At 41.0% G+C, this 16,463-nt stretch overlaps 1 protein-coding gene across 1 annotated transcript in view; it reads right to left on the bottom strand.

Annotated features, from left to right (window-relative positions):
- Nucleotides 1-16,463, bottom strand: part of LOC124625796 (merlin) — a 171,733-nt gene that overhangs the window by 129,164 nt on the left and 26,106 nt on the right. Inside the window, exons 2-3 of the mRNA XM_047149248.1 lie at nt 15,989-16,118; nt 10,916-11,121 (exon numbers count right to left, since the gene is read on the bottom strand). Of these exons, the coding sequence (XP_047005204.1) occupies nt 10,916-11,121; nt 15,989-16,118 (336 nt within the window). The remainder of the gene's footprint in view (nt 1-10,915; nt 11,122-15,988; nt 16,119-16,463) is intronic.

Raw genomic sequence — 16,463 nt, 5'->3', positions numbered from 1 at the left:
ATTGTGTTACATCTATTAATAACTTCAAGATTGAGAAGGCTGTAATTCACTCACAGAAATATGGAAACAGAGAGAAATGCAGGCTTAAACATAAATGCAGATGTCAGCCAAGCCTGCAGGTTATGCTGATCCATCTCACCATGAATGGCACTTGTGTAACATCCTCACTGCATTGTAAGTGTCAGAATAGCGTTTGTGTGATGCTGTGAGTGCATTATGTTGGAAATAAGTGAACTTGAATGTCGGCATATTATTGATGCTATGTAGTGGATGCTCCCATAACCAAAATAGCCGAGTGTTTGGCATTTCAAAATTCATACCACATGCAGGGATAGTGAAAAAAAGTCATCCGCTAAGTCACAATGCTGATAAATGTGTATGTTAAAGCCATAAAATATGGACTGTGGAGCAATGGAAAGAAGTCATTTGAGGATGAGTCTCGTTTCACACTGTTTCCAACTTCTGGCTGAGTTATGTACCGAGAGTGAAATGTGGCAGGGGCTTGGTGACGATTTGGGCAGCATATTGTGGTATTCCATAGGCTCCACGGCTATTCTGCAAGGTTGTGTTATTGCCAATGTATAATGTTTGTTCTCCAATGGTGATGTTGTGTTCCAAGACAACATGGTCTCTGCTCATACAGCTTGCATTGTCTAGGACTAGTTTTGTGAGCATAAGGACGAAATTGTCACATCCCCCCCTAGCCACTGTAGCCACCAGACCAATCACTGAGCCTTTGTGATCTACTATGGAGAGAAGGGTGCGTGGTTGCTATCCACCTCCATCACTGTTACTTGAACTTGCCTCTATTTTGAAGTAAAAATGGTAAAACATACCGTATTTACTCGAATCTAAGCCACAATTTTTTTCCGATTTTCGCTATCCAAAAAACCACCTGCGGCTTAGAATCGAGTGCAAAGTAAGCGAAAGTTCTGGAAAATGTTGGTAGGTGCCACCACAACTGACTTCTGTCGTCGAATATATGTAGTGCTACACAGGCATGCTTTGCAGGCACAAAGATAAATACTGATGCCAAAACCTCTGCGTCGGTAAATAAACTAAAAGAAAAGATAGAAGAATGTAAACATTATGCCATGTATTCTTTCGTGTTTGCTGCTATCTCATTTAAATTCTGTCTGCCTAATAAACTACGAAACTAGAGTGAGACAACAGCAAACACGGAAGAATATACATATCACGTCATGTTTATATTCTTATTATTCTTATGCTGCATAGTGATACAGTCAGAAATGAAGCACGGCAACTGACTAGATTTTTAAATCTAAGCTGACTCTAATCTCTGTGCAGACTGTAATGTATTAAAGAGGCGTCTGCAAAGATTTTCAAACGGAGAAAAATTTTCGCTAAACTCTCATTCAGAACATCTTCTATCATACGCAGTCTATTATTTGGTTCTTGTTGATCATTATCAAAGAAAGCAGCAGTGTAAATAACAACAAATAGCAGTCTCTTGCCATTGTTTCACTTATGAGACAATTCCTTTCTTTTTTTATTGTAAGCGGCGGTAACATGCACAAAATCAAGCCATGACGCGAGCGGCGACAGGTTGTAAACATTATCAGAATGCGACAAACAATGCATGACACAGTGCAATAATGCATTTTCAGTTTAGAGTGATGTAAACACCTATAACAAAGAGAACGGCGCTTATCAGATCAAAGCAAAATAAGCAATCGATTGAAACCAGACGAAGCACGTGAAAAAGGCATGGTACCCATATAAATACAGACAGAGCACCAGACGCATAGCAATGGCTACCTGGTAAAGCTTAACTGCTAAGCTTATGACTCGAACCAAACTACTGTAGCTGTACCTTCATCCATTCGACCTAAATTGTGTCTCGTGTTACAACGGACCAACTTTGTTTCGATTTGGAGGTGCGGTCTAAAACTTCCCTCTCCCCTTGAATTTCGAGTCTCAAATTTCAGGTGCGGCTTAGATTCGAGTAAATATGGTACACATGAAAACCATACGGGACCTGTATTTATCGATTTTGAGATGACTGGAAGCTATTTTGAACACCAATTGATTTTTTACACCATATTAGGCAAGATACTGTGTTGTATTATTGGTGTTTCCATATTTTTGTCCACCCGCTATACTTTATTATTATTGTGGTCTTCAGTCCAAAGACTGGTTTGATGTAGCTCTCCCGCTAGTCTATTCTGTGCAAGCCTCTTCATCTCCAAATAACTGTTGCAATATAAATCCATTTGAACCTGCCTACTGTATTCGTCCCTTGGTCTCCTTCAACAATTTTTACCTCTCCATTACCCAACTGGCAATTCACTGACACCTCAGGAAGTGCCCTACCAATCAGTCCTCCTTTTATCAAACAATGGAAACTCCAGGTAGGAAAAAGCAAATTGCTACTTCACTCAAAGAAGACATGTCAAGTTGGAGACAGGTACAATTAAAAGATGCTACCATACCTGCATTTTGACATCTGTCATCACCAAGGCCTTCACTGACAGGCACTATCCCTCAGACCTGGTCCACAAATAGAACTCCCTTGTCATTTCCCTTCACACCCCCAATCCTCACACCACCCTCAACAACCAGCCACGACTGAGTGTCCCCTGCGTCGCCCAGTACCACCCCAAACTGGAACAACTGATCCACATCCTTCACCAGGGCTTCGATTACCCTAAAATGAGGGACATCCCACCTGAGATATTTCCTACCCCTCCTAAAGTGGTGTTCCATCGCCCACTCAACCTCCACAACATCCTAGTCTGTCTGCATGGCACTCCCAATCCCAACCCCTTGCCACAAGGATCATATCCTTGTGGAAGACCCAGGTGCAAAACCTGTTCCCAGTTTATCCTACCCTGTCAGGGGCCAGGCCACCTGTGAAACTAGCCATATCATTTAGCAGCTCTGCTGCAATCATTGGACAGCTTTTTATATTGGTATGACTACCAACCAGCTGTCCACCAGGATGAACGGCCACTGCCGAACTGTGACCAAGAGCGAAGTAGACCACCCTGTGGCACAACATGCAGCTGAACGTAACACACTTGACTTCAATGGCTGCTTCACTACCTGAGCCATCTGGATCCTCCCATCCGCCACCAGCTTTTCTGAACTGCGTGGATAGGAGTTATCCTTACAACACATTCTTTGCTCCCATAATTACTCCTGCCTCAACCCATGGTAACATACGGTTCCCACACCCTCCACCCAACACTTTCTACCCCCTCTGTCCTATCACCTCCTCCCCATTCTCATCTCCCACCATGTTTATTTGCAGCCCTCACTCCTCTACTTTCTTTCTCTTTTTTCCCCTTCTCCATGCTCCGCCACCCCCTGATGCAGTACCTGTTGGCAGTTTAGTCCTGTTCTTCTATAGCACTATAGTTAAAAAGCTGCTGTTCTCTTATTGTCTGAACTGCTTATCGTCCATGTTTCACATCCATACAAGTCTACATTCCAGACAGATACCTTGAGAGAGAGAGAGAGAGAGAGAGAGAGAGAGAGAGAGAGAGAACTTAAACTTATAATCAGTGTTAACAAATTCCTCTTTTTTTCTGAAATGCTTTTCTTGTTACTGTCAATCAGCAATTTATATCCTCTCTACTTCGGCCATCAGTTCTTTCATTGCCCAAATGTTGAAATAAGAACACCGTGAATTCATTGTCCCAGGAAGGATAAACTTTATTGACACATTCCTGGGGTCAGATACATCACATGATCACACTGACAGAACCACAGGCACATAGACACAGGCAACAGAGCATGCACAATGTCGGCACTAGTACAGTGTATATCCACCTTTTGCAGCAATGCAGGCTGCTATTCTCCCATGGAGACGATCGTAGAGATGCTGGATGTAGTCCTGTGGAACGGCTTGCCATGCCATTTCCACCTGGCGCCTCAGTTGGACCAGCGTTCGTGCTGGACGTGCAGACCGCGTGAGACGACGCTTCATCCAGTCCCAAACATGCTCAATGGGGGACAGATCCGGAGATCTTGCTGGCCAGGGTAGTTGACTTACACCTTCTAGAGCATGTTGGGTGGCACGGGATACATGCGGATGTGCATTGTCCTGTTGGAACAGCAAGTTCCCTTGCCGGTCTAGGAATGGTAGAACGATGGGTTCGATGACGGTTTGGATGTACCGTGCACTATTCAGTGCCCCCTCGACGATCACCAGTGGTGTACGGCCAGTGTAGGAGATCGCTCCCCACACCATGATGCCGGGTGTTGGCCCTGTGTGCCTCGGTCGTATGCAGTCCTGATTGTGGCGCTCACCTGCACGGCGCCAAACACGCATACGACCATCATTGGCACCAAGGCAGAAGCGACTCTCATCGCTGAAGACGACACGTCTCCATTCGTCCCTCCATTCACGCCTGTCGCGACACCACTGGAGGAGGGCTGCACGATGTTGGGGGCGTGAGCGGAAGACGGCCTAACGGTGTGCGGGACCGTAGCCCAGCTTCATGGAGACGGTTGCGAATGGTCCTCGCCGATACCCCAGGAGCAACAGTGTCCCTAATTTGCTGGGAAGTGGCGGTGCGGTCCCCTACGGCACTGCGTAGGATCCTACGGTCTTGGCGTGCATCCGTGCGTCGCTGCGGTCCGGTCCCAGGTCGACGGGCACATGCACCTTCCGCCGACCACTGGCGACAACATCGATGTACTGTGGAGACCTCACGCCCCACGTGTTGAGCAATTCGGCGGTACGTCCACCCGGCCTCCCGCATGCCCACTATATGCCCTTCGCTCAAAGTCCGTCAACTGCACATACGGTTCACGTCCACGCTGTCGCGGCATGCTACCAGTGTTAAAGACTGCGATGGAGCTCCGTATGCCACGGCAAACTGGCTGACACTGACGGCGGCGGTGCACAAATGCTGCGCAGCTAGCGCCATTCGATGGCCAACACCGCGGTTCCTGGTGTGTCCGCTGTGTCGCGCGTGTGATCATTGCTTGTACAGCCCTCTCGCAGTGTCCGGAGCAAGTATGGTGGGTCTGACACACCAGTGTCAATGTGTTCTTTTTTCCATTTCCAGGAGTGTAGTAAAACTCATCTACTAGTTTTACTGTCTCATTTCCTTATCTAATTCCCTCCGCACTGTCTGATTTACTTCAGCTACAATCCATTACTCCTGTTTTACCTTTGTTTATGTTCATCTTCTAACCTCTTTTCAAGATACTATCCAGTCTGCTCAACTGCTCTTACAAGTCCTTTAAAGTCTCTGACAGAACTGCAATGTTATCAGTGAATCTTGGTCTATTACATAACACCTTTTTAGAATTTTTACAAGAAAAGAAGACTGTTTAGAGAAAAATAATCAAAATAATTTATCACAAAAAGTATAGCTAAACACCTGTTAGACTTTGACATAACACCAGCAATATTAAATCAACAATTTTTTACTTAAAATAAGACATCTTTTAGAGCTTCCAGCTGTAACTTCAAATGTGTAATGAAATCATAAAGACTGATCATTAATAAAGATTCTTGCAGTTCAATTTTCATTTTTTTTTTAATTTATTAATTCAAAAATAATCTTGTTGTTTAATAAATACTACAGTCATATATTAAGGAGACACACTCGACTCTGAATATTAAAACAAAGGTTTAAGAGATTAAGAACAAATAAAAGGCACTTGCAAAAGTGCGAGTGTGTTATATACCATGCAGCCAAGGAAAAATGTATGTCAAAGTGGAATGATGTTTTATAATAACATGAATTAGAATAGATTGCTACTAACCACGTAGAGAAGCAGTTGAGCAGAGGATGGAAACAATTAAATGTAGACTCTTTTACATTTTTTAGCTATTGGGCAGTCTTTTATTATACAAAGCACACACATGCCGAAGTCACATACAAAAGGCCACTGTCGTCTCCTCTACTAAGACGAGTAATGATATCAGCTGCACTGTGCAGTGTAAGTGCAGAAGAGATTTGTGGTGGAAGAGAGAGGTATAGAAGGGTAAAGGGTGGGGAAAGATACTGTAGTGCTGCCCTACCGATGAAAGCAGCCCTTTAGTTGCAAGTACTGTGCAGAATTCTACATAGTCATGACCGCTGACAAGCTGTCTGTTCACGTGAGTGGCTACTGCCAACTGTGGCCATGAGATAGCTGGCTGTTCAACATAGTATGCCTGACTTCAGTGGCTGCTTCACAACCTGTGCATCACAGCTCTTCCTATCAACATCAGTTTTTTGGACTGCGCAGGTAGGAACTCTGCCTGTGACGTGCACTTCATTCCTGTAACCATCCTGTCTTCAACTATCACTAGTCCCTGTCTCCACCTCCCTCTATCCCCTTCTCTATCCCACTCCAGCTTCTTCACATAGCCCCCCCTGCCCCCCCCCCCCCTTCTGCTTCTCTGCTCTCCCCTCAACCTTCCTGAGCCAACCAATGCTGCGCACCCTTGCATCCCACCATACTCTCTTCATCATACCTCTGCACACTCCCATAGGCAGCAGTACAGCATCTTCCCCCACCCCTACCCTCCTCCTCTCTGCCTCTCACTTCACTTGTGCACGTATGAACGTGTGCGGGGGAGGGGGCTGTGCACATGCATTTTTGTCTGAGAAAGAACTTTTCCCAGTCTGACAAAGGACATTGTCCAATAGCTAATAAATATCCAACAGTATATGTACTTTTAAATGTACCTATCACAGGCTGTATACGTGGACAAAGGAAAAAAATTCCCAGATTTCCCGGTTAAAAATACACTTTCTCCCGGGTGGAAACATAGTTTTTCCCTGTTAATTGACAGTATATTTTCTCTCGGAACTGTATAACTTATCAATCCTTTGAATGATTATGGTTTTATACATGGGCGTAGAATTTACCGGCGCTTTAGAAAACGAAACATCTTTTGGAAAGATGTCTGATGTGCAGTAACATGTACCCTGCATATTTTTGTATTACGAAAATATAAATTCGAATTCCACCAAACACCGCATGTTACTTTCTGAAGCATTGAAATCGAGATTGCGATGCGTATTTGTAAGCCAGTCATAGGTCATGTCATGTGATCTCACCTGCCGATGACAGCGGATATTCAGAGCTTCGGACAAGTGGTGTAGCCCGCCAATAGCAACATCATTGTTAAGTAGCGCGAACACACGAACAGGAAAAGTTAATGGTTTAAATTAATATATATAATGTTGCTACAAGAAAAACAAAGCTTTCACATATAATATTGGTCTCTAAGGCCAATACACTGCGAGAGAAGCTAAGCTTTCACATATAATATTGGTCTTTTACGCACGTGTTGCATTTTAAGACATATCACACAAATGTGCCAGTAAATGTTTTAATAATGACATAAAAGTGTGATCTTCTGGGCTATAAATTCTTCTAAGTGGCTCGTTATCAAAGAGCTGATTTTTAAATGAGTCCCAGATTCCCAGTGAAGTAGGCATCGACCTGATATTAAGCTTTCCAATGTGGTTTCGGGATGTAAATTTCCTTGGGTACCAGTACTTTGTTATCTCATGTTTCGTTCTTTGTTATGGCATAATGCCATACGTGCTAGGAGATGAAAATGTACACTTGAAATGCACCGAACAGTTGAAACTAGCCAATAGTTTGAAATTAAACCCTTTGTTTCAAATATATAGACTGCCTCAGTGGAAAAGGTTAATAAAAGAAAATTTCTTCAGCAAACCGATAAAAATAACTTCATTGTTCTGCATGGCAATTAGTGCCTGATTGCCAGTAAGGTGGAAATAAAATAAAATCTGAAACTAATAACGTATTTTAGCCTTCCGTAATTATGTGAATGTATTTTAATTCACATGATAGCTCCTGCCCAAGAAATCAATTTTGTTTTCATTTGACGTAGTGCAGTAGACAAAGAGGAAACAGCAAAATCTCTAAATGTAAACACGGGTCACATGGAGACTACCACCTTCCCTATTGTAACTGCTCTGGGCATAAGACCCGTATCTACGATATTTCCGAAAGGGGGCAAATGTAGATAGTGGCATCCCTCGAGCGTTTGAGATAGGAAGCCAAAATTAAAAAAATTGAATATTTTCAAAAATACGTTCATTTTGTAGCGCACAACTTTCTGAAGACTCGGATGCATAAAACATACATGTCCGAGGAATTGTAAGACATGTTATCTGATCTTAAGTGTGCCAAAGTGCAGCGCCACACCTATTCACACACCATTCTTCTATCGCACGTCACTGTATTTCAGTCTGTGGAATTAAAACGTGTATATTTTGTACTGGATGCCATCGAACTACATTCAGGACAGCAGAAATTGAAATGTCCTATGGTGCCTCTCCTGCTTCCAGTCGGCCGGTTTGACATGAACATTTTCCCTCTTTATTCTGTATTAGCTAACAACTTGCTGCTTTGTGTGACAGAATTAAGTATAGGATACATAAAGCCAGTAAAGAGAAGAGACAAGCAAGACAGTACACATTTCTTCAATCCTTAGCTCCTAGAATTTTTTTCTCTCTAATCTTGCTACAGCTTTACATGGCATGCTTTCCTTTCTGCAAAAGGATATGTTACCTCATCAAAGTTCGTCAAACATTTTGCTACATGAAAAATCGAAATGTCGTCGTCTAATACTGAAAAAGCTGTAATTACAAATAGGCCCAAGATTGGTGTGGTTTCTCGACCTGATTACCTATATTTTGTCACTGTCTACGAGATAAAACAAAATAGGCTTTTATAATACTGCAGCAATTGGAACACACGCCAAATAAACGAGACTGTTTTGGCAGAAATGGTCATTTTTATAACATGGCAGATTATAATTCACAAAGTACCAATATGAAATGCCTATTAGGCCTACTACAAGCAAAAAGCTTTACGTTAGGAAATAGTTTTATACTTCATTCATATGCTCCAGTTTCTCAAGCATGAGATCGAAAAGTAGTAGTGCAAAATTTTTATAGAAATTTGGAATCGTCGTATTCTTCCATAACTTGTGTGATGTCCCCGCTTCTCCTCCTTCCTCGTTCTAACAAACAATGTTGTCATCACTAATTCTGTATCTATTCCTGCCGATGTCAAAGCTTATTCGCCGGTTAACTTCACTAACTCTGCCAGAATCACCAGTTCAGTTATCCCACAATTATTCTCCGGTTAGGCATTGTTACGTGTTCGTACAACGCGTTTTCCGCGCTACTTCCAGAATAGACCTTAAAGTGGCTGCTAGCCGGAGACTGTACAACTGGCCCTTGCTAGTACAGCGATCTGGCCAAAAACTTTCTGTGAAAATTTCATTTTCTTGAATACACCGGGAAGATAATACATAATCTTTCTTACCTGTTATTCCTGTTAGTGGTTTATTTGCACTCTGGTAGTCTGAATCTATGGATTTTGCTGGTGATCGTAACAACGCTCATCATTCGCAAACCCTATCAACCACATATCAGACAGTGGTTGGCTTTCTTTCGATCAGCTATACTCTGCTCAGCTCGTATAGCCTCTTTTGCCTGCAGAAAGTTTATTTCTAGATGTGACGAGGATTCCACTGACAGAGACATCACGTACACTATGCACGCATTCACAAATCAACTTATGATTCATTCAGAAATCAACTTATAATGTGTTCAACAATGTTAAAAAACTGACAGGGACACGTTTCAAAGTCATACGAATAATCGATAGACCAACGTACGCTAGATGCTAGGTGCTTTGGAAAACAAGTTTTATATCAATTTTGTTCCCCCCTCCCCTCGCACTCATAGATCCAGGGCTGGTGCGCAATCTTTTATTTTTACTGCGACTGCTTACATAGCCAACAGCCACATTTCTGTAGCCAGAAGCAGAAGAAGACACTACTCAACTGCGCATGCGCATGATCCCACTCGTAACTGCTGAAACAAATCTACTGTTAACAGTTGTGACGTCATGCTCATAGGAAGCAATTTGTTGTTACGAAGCATTGCATGGTCTTCCTAAAGCCTTTGACACATTTTGCTGTTGGTAGACGCTTGTATGAGCACTGTATTCTGTTGCTGTAAATTGTGGATTTCCTTTGCAATTTAAGTTTTTTCTCTTGTTCATGTTTTATGGCTGCAGTATTATTCTGCAGTAATAGGATACAGTAATATCCTTTGTTAGAGTACTGGTTCTTATGAGTCAAAATTACAAAAATTTAACTGAGAACAAAAACAATGAAAAATTCCCGGAATTCAAAAAAATTCCCGGGTTTTTCCCGGTTTTCTCCCAGATGAAAAAATTCCCGGGTTTTTCCCAGATCTCCCGGTTGTCCCGGGTCGTAGACACCCTGTATCAGCAACTCAATGCCTCTCCTATGTGGTGGGTAGCAATCTGTCTTAATTAGTTTTGTAATTCCATTTTGGATTTTCCACTGTTTGAAAGATTTTCTACAAATATTTAAGATTCAGTCATACAAAGAAATTTGACCAGTGATGTTTGCAGTTCTAACTCTGTAATAAAGATATCATCAAATAGATTCTTGCCAGTCCTATAGCTCCACGGTCAGAATGTACTTCACCCACCATTCCTTTATTGATTTTATCAATACAGAATGAAGAAAAATATGACATATAATAATTTTATAACATTGATATTGGTGCCTTTGGCTTAACAGTGGTTGAGAATTATTTCTTACTTACCAGTATTTCAGGTGTAAGAAAGTATTCACTGATTTCTGTAGAAACAGAGGACCTTCTTACAATTCATTTACCACTAGGGTCAGAGGGGAGCAGGAGGAGGAGGGGGGGGGGGGGGAGGGAGAGGGGGGGGGCAACATTCAGCAGTATATTTTAACATGCAAACTCTGCAGACTTGGCATTCTTTCTTCTAAGTTAATGTTTTGGATTTCAGATATGGATCCCTCTGGCACATCTGGGGATGGTAAATTACTGAGTACTGTCACTTTAGTATACTTTTCCTGATGAAAATTAGTAGTATACTGCTATGAGCTCACCTTAGCTTGCACAGCATACGATGCAAGCAAAACAGATGCCTCTGGAGGGCAGTAGATGTCCATTGATAGGATTGCTTGTTTAACTTGCAGAAAGAACAGATGCTGAGTAACCTCCTGCACCAATTCTTCTGCCACATCTTCAGGATAGAACTTCCCCAAAAACATGAATGCTGTTTGAGGCTGTTGTGGGATGCCTTGGTCCTGCACTGAAACCATTTTAAGGGTGAAGGTTTCTCTCTATTTTTATTCCTTCTCTCTCTCTCTCTCTCTCTCTCTCTCTCTCTCTCTCTCTGTGTGTGTGTGTGTGTGTGTGTGTGTGTGTGTGTGTGTGTGTGTGTGTGAGAGAGAGAGAGAGAGAGAGAGAGAGAGAGAGAGAGAGAGAGAGATGCGTGGGTATGTTTATACACACAAACAATTGTGTTTCAGACAGTAGAAATGAAATTAACAACAATCATCAAAATGAGGGCACACATACTACATTTGGAATTGTTTTATAGTTTGTTTGAACACTTTGTGGTCTTTGTCTTGCATGCACATGGAGACATGTTGAGACCTGCCATGTTGTGTACAACACACTATGTCTATAAGGGACAGTAAAATGAAAATGAGAAACTATATAATGAACATGGTGTGGACACTGGTAACACATGTAGATGTGTGTATTGAAGTGTCTCACCCAGGAATCAGTAAGGAATAGTAAGATGTTCGCCACTGTGCCATTGTCTTTAAGACATGCTTTATGTGAGGTCAACAAGTTGTATATGCATTTGACTTCATTATGGAGACCAGGAAAGAGGAACAGTGAGGTGTAGTGCAGTTTTTGACTGCGGATGGGATGTCAGGAAGTGACATTAATGATTAAATGCCTGCTTTGTATGGTGAACACACGCACACATGTTTGCATGGAATAAATGACTTCAAGAATGTCGGATGTCATTGAAAGACAGCAGTCGGCCAGGAGAGGGTCATCACGTAACTAGCCCTTTTGCCATTGCTGTAGTGGATGCTCAGAGATGACCAACATATGGTTACATGGTGGAAGACATTTGGTTCATGTTCGGCATCAGTCATGGTTCCACTCCCACCATCATGTCAGAGCATCTGAAGTTTCAGAAAATCTGTGCACAGTGGGTTCCCAGAGCCTTACAGAGGAGCAGGAATTGAACAGAATTTTGACATCACTGCAGTATCTGGAATAGTATCACAATGAATAATATCATTTCCTGTCACATACTGTCATGGGAGGTGAATCATTATGTCATCATTTTGAGCCCGAGCACAAGTGTCAGAGCCAATAATAGTAAAAACACGGATTCAGGCTAATGAAAAAATCCAAATCCATGCACATCAGCTCTAGGAAAGTCTTTGACTGCAAGGGTCTCGCTGCTTACTGACTTTCCGGAACATGGTATCACAATTAATACATACACGGATACTTCGCAAAAACTGAAGTGCGTCATCAAGTCCAAACATCCCGGAATATCAACAGATGGCAATATTTTTACATGAAGACATAGCAGCCCAAGAACTTTAACATCCAGGCACATGGATTGAGATATACGACAGCATTTAGGATCGGAAAAAATTCTCCTGGGGATCCTTGAAGTAAAACAATTACAGCTTAGAGCCATATGGAAAGACAAGCTCCTCTTAGAAGTTCTTGAGTATACTTCGATCAAAATGTTTCTGATAAGAGACCAAGAGGGAGAATTTGTTATGGCTGAAGAAACAGATTTTTAATGACCCCAAAGCCAGATATGCCACCTGATAAAAAATATACAAACAGGCACAACACTATGAAGGAGGCTTACACAGAATTGCAACTGACTTGTCAATGTGGAGCAATAACACTGATGACAGTTTGTCTAGAGTTAACAGAAGAAATTAAGTGTAACACTCCACGACCACGTAAACTTGACACAATCTAAAGAATTTTGCCACTAGTTCTACAATTCAATGCTATTTCTCTTTGTCAAACACAAAATATTAACATAAAAATTGCAAATTTGATTTTTTCCTTCTTATGATGTAGCTACTACAATAAATGAAATTCCAAGGAGGAATCAATAAACAGAAATAAGGGAAATCAACTGCTCACCTGTTCCTCAGTGACATTTGCATACAGATGATGTGTAACAGTACATAGATGTAACTAACCAGTGAGCTGCAATTATTTTCCAGTCTAAGACTCTCTCTCTCTCTCTCTCTCTCTCTCTCTCTCTCTCTCTCTCTCTCTCTCTCTCTCTCTCTCTCTCACACACACACACACACACACACACACACACACACACACACACACACACACAGGCAAACTCCCAAATGCTTCTATCTGTGGCCATGGTGACACTGTCTTTGATGAGTGTTTGCTTAAGCTGACAGAAGTAGGGACAGAGAAAAAGTGTGAGGCAACTGGAAAGGTGTAAGATGTTATTCAATCTGTGCATTCAGCAAGATGTGAAAGAAATGAAGGAGAAGTTTGAAATGGAAATTAAAGTTCAGGGAAAAGAAATAAAAACTTAGAGGTTTGCCAACAGCTTGGTGATTCCGTCAGCAATGGCAAATGACTTGAAGGAGCAGTTGAATGGAATGGATAGTATCTTGAAAAAAAAAAAAAAAGCTTATTATACAATGCACATTGACAAAAGTAAAACAAGACTACTGGAATGTAGTCAAATGAAATCAGGTGATGCTAAAGAAATTAAATTAGGGCACGTTATTTGGGCAGCAAAATAAGTTATGATGCGCCAAGTACGAAGGATACAAAATGAGGACAGGCAATAGCAGAAAAAGCGTTTCTGAATAACAGGAATTTGTTAACATCTAATATAAATTTAAGTGGCAGGAAATCTTTTATTAATCTTTTATTTGTCTGGAATATGGCCTTGTATGGAAGTGAAATGTGGATGACTAGCAAGAATAGAATAGTGCTACAGAACAATGCTGAATATTAGATGTATATATAGAATAACAAATGAGGAGGTAATGAGTCAAACTGGGGAATAAAGAAGTTTTTAAGGCGCAACCTGACTAAAAGAAGGGATCTGTTGATAGGACACAGCCTGAGGCATCCAGGAATAGTCAATTTGGTGATGGCAGGAAATATGGGGGTAAAAATTGTACAAGCTTGAATACAGTAAGCAGGTTCAAATGGATGTAGGTTTGAGTAGTTATGCAGAGATGAAAAGGCTTGCACAGGATAGACTACAACAAACCCGTCTTTGAACTCCTACAAAACTGATCTACATTTGCATGTGTGTGTTCAATGGAGCTCCTTGAAAATGTGAATGGACTATGCATTTTTCCACCCCTTGGAATATTTCACTCCTCCAGCAATCTACAGTAAACTGCTGCTAGAAGAGGAGCAAGTTCTTTAGCGTAGTCTAGGTGGATCGTTTGGGCAGATCACTCTGTCCTGTCACTTTTCCTTTGCTGAGTGATTTTTAGCTAATGTTGTGTCCCATAGACAGTTATTTAGTTATTTGTCATTTAGATGTTTAAGCAATGGTTGAAAGGAGGAATTTGCATGATCTTCCTCGGTGAAATAATTTTGGGAAAAAAATTTAGTGTATCGGCATTCTCTCTATTATCCTCAACTTTGATGCCATTATTGTAACCAAATGTCTCAATCAAATGGGTAGATAGAATTTTACTTTAAATACAACAAATGCTTCAGACATATCAATCATATAACACTAATTTTGGCTTCTTTCAGTATTTGTTCATGTATGAGATTTTGGTTACATTTAAACCTGTGTTCAAGTGCTCTTTGTTATTGAAGCAACTTTATAACTTCAGCAAAGGTTTCTGAATATAGCCTATAATATTTATTTTAAGCTTGTGCAAAGCCACCCCCACTATCATAATAAATTAAATTCTCCTCTGCCAGTAGTTGCTACAATGAACCACTTTTTAAATCCTGTTTTTATAACTGCTTCTTCATTTTCAGTTCTCCTTTTACCACAGTTTGCCTCCTACCATCAAACCATTAGCCCTTGCTGTTTTTATCTCTATCAGTGAAGAACACTTGTTTTTGTCCTAGTTAGAATTCAATCTCATATATTCTTTCTGAAAACCTATCTGATACCTAATGACCCTCCCAAAGGACTTACCATCAAAATCAGAAGATTAGAATACATAAGTAAGTAACAAGTCACCAGCAATAGTTAGCATTTTTCATTATATTCTTCGAAAATGGTATGAAAAACAATGTACATAATGATAGTTCTTTCACTTCTTGTTATTTTATTATTTAGTTCTTTTTCACAATTTGGTTCCATCAACAAATTTTCATATATGTAAAAATGTCTTAATCATGTAAAAAGGGTATTGGAAATTACTATTTATAGCGTTTTCTTAAGCATGACCCTCACACATGCATCAAGAGATTTGGTAAAACAACATGGGAGCTGAGTCAAAATGGCCAGTTCAGTGAGTAAACATATATATTCAATTTTCACTTTTTTCTATGCCCCACAAGCTTAGTATTTATCAGTTTTTGAAGCTCATCTTTGGAACATTATAAAGCTGAAACTTCCTGGCAGATTACAACTGTGTGCCGGACCGAGACTCGAACTTGGTACCTTTGCCTTTCGCAGGCAAGTGCTCTACCATCTGAGCTGCCCAAGAACAGCTCACGCCCCGTCCTCACAGCTTTAGTTCTGCCAGTACCTTGTCTCCAACCTTTCTTCCAGGAGTGCTAGTTCTGCAAGGTTCAAAGGGAGCTTCTGTGAAGTTTGGAAGGTAGGGGACGAGGTACTGGCAGAACTAAAGCTGTGAGGATGGGGCGTGAGACGTGCTTGGGTAGTTAGAGTCTTGGTCCGGCACACAGTTTTAATCTGCCAGGAAGTTTCATATCAGTGCACACTCCACTGCAGAGTGAATATCTCATTCTGGAATCATTATAAAGTTAATAATTAACTGTCAAAACTTCAAGTAATAAACCTGGCAGCAATCTGCAACAATAACTGATTGGCGGAAACTACAAGAAATACACCTGAGTTTTTATCACTGTACGAATGCTGTATCGCAGAATACTGTTCCCACACTATGGTGCTTCAGTAAATCAGAAATTACCTTTCTTGTCCAGTTTCAACCATGATATAAAGCCTTTTGAATCTTCATATTGAAGTCCAAAATACCATGTTTCTCTTAGTCCAATAGTCCGGCACACCAAATCGAACAGATCTCTTCCAGTAGCACGCCACTGAAATTAATATGAAGGCCCAATAAAAATAAAGCGCAAAAAAAAATTACATTACACATGATTAAAATTTATGTTTATAATATTTTATTTCTAGAAAAAGGCCACTATCATTCAAATATTATGCATGAATAAACATATCTGAGTGTGAATATGATATTTCTAATGTCAACCAATTTTATTGGTTGCAATTGCAATTTTGACTAGCTACTATTATCTAGCAAACTTAATGGGTACTATAGTATATGTTGATAAAGCTGTGTTATCTATATGAGTTGGATCCTAATGAAAACTTGAATGACATAATGACAGCACACAAACTAAATTTCCCCACTCGTATACCTCCCA

Source organism: Schistocerca americana, chromosome 8 (genome assembly GCF_021461395.2).
Source record: "Schistocerca americana isolate TAMUIC-IGC-003095 chromosome 8, iqSchAmer2.1, whole genome shotgun sequence".
Taxonomy (NCBI): Eukaryota; Metazoa; Arthropoda; class Insecta; order Orthoptera; family Acrididae; genus Schistocerca; species Schistocerca americana.
This window is presented reverse-complemented; position numbering and strand designations above follow the sequence as displayed.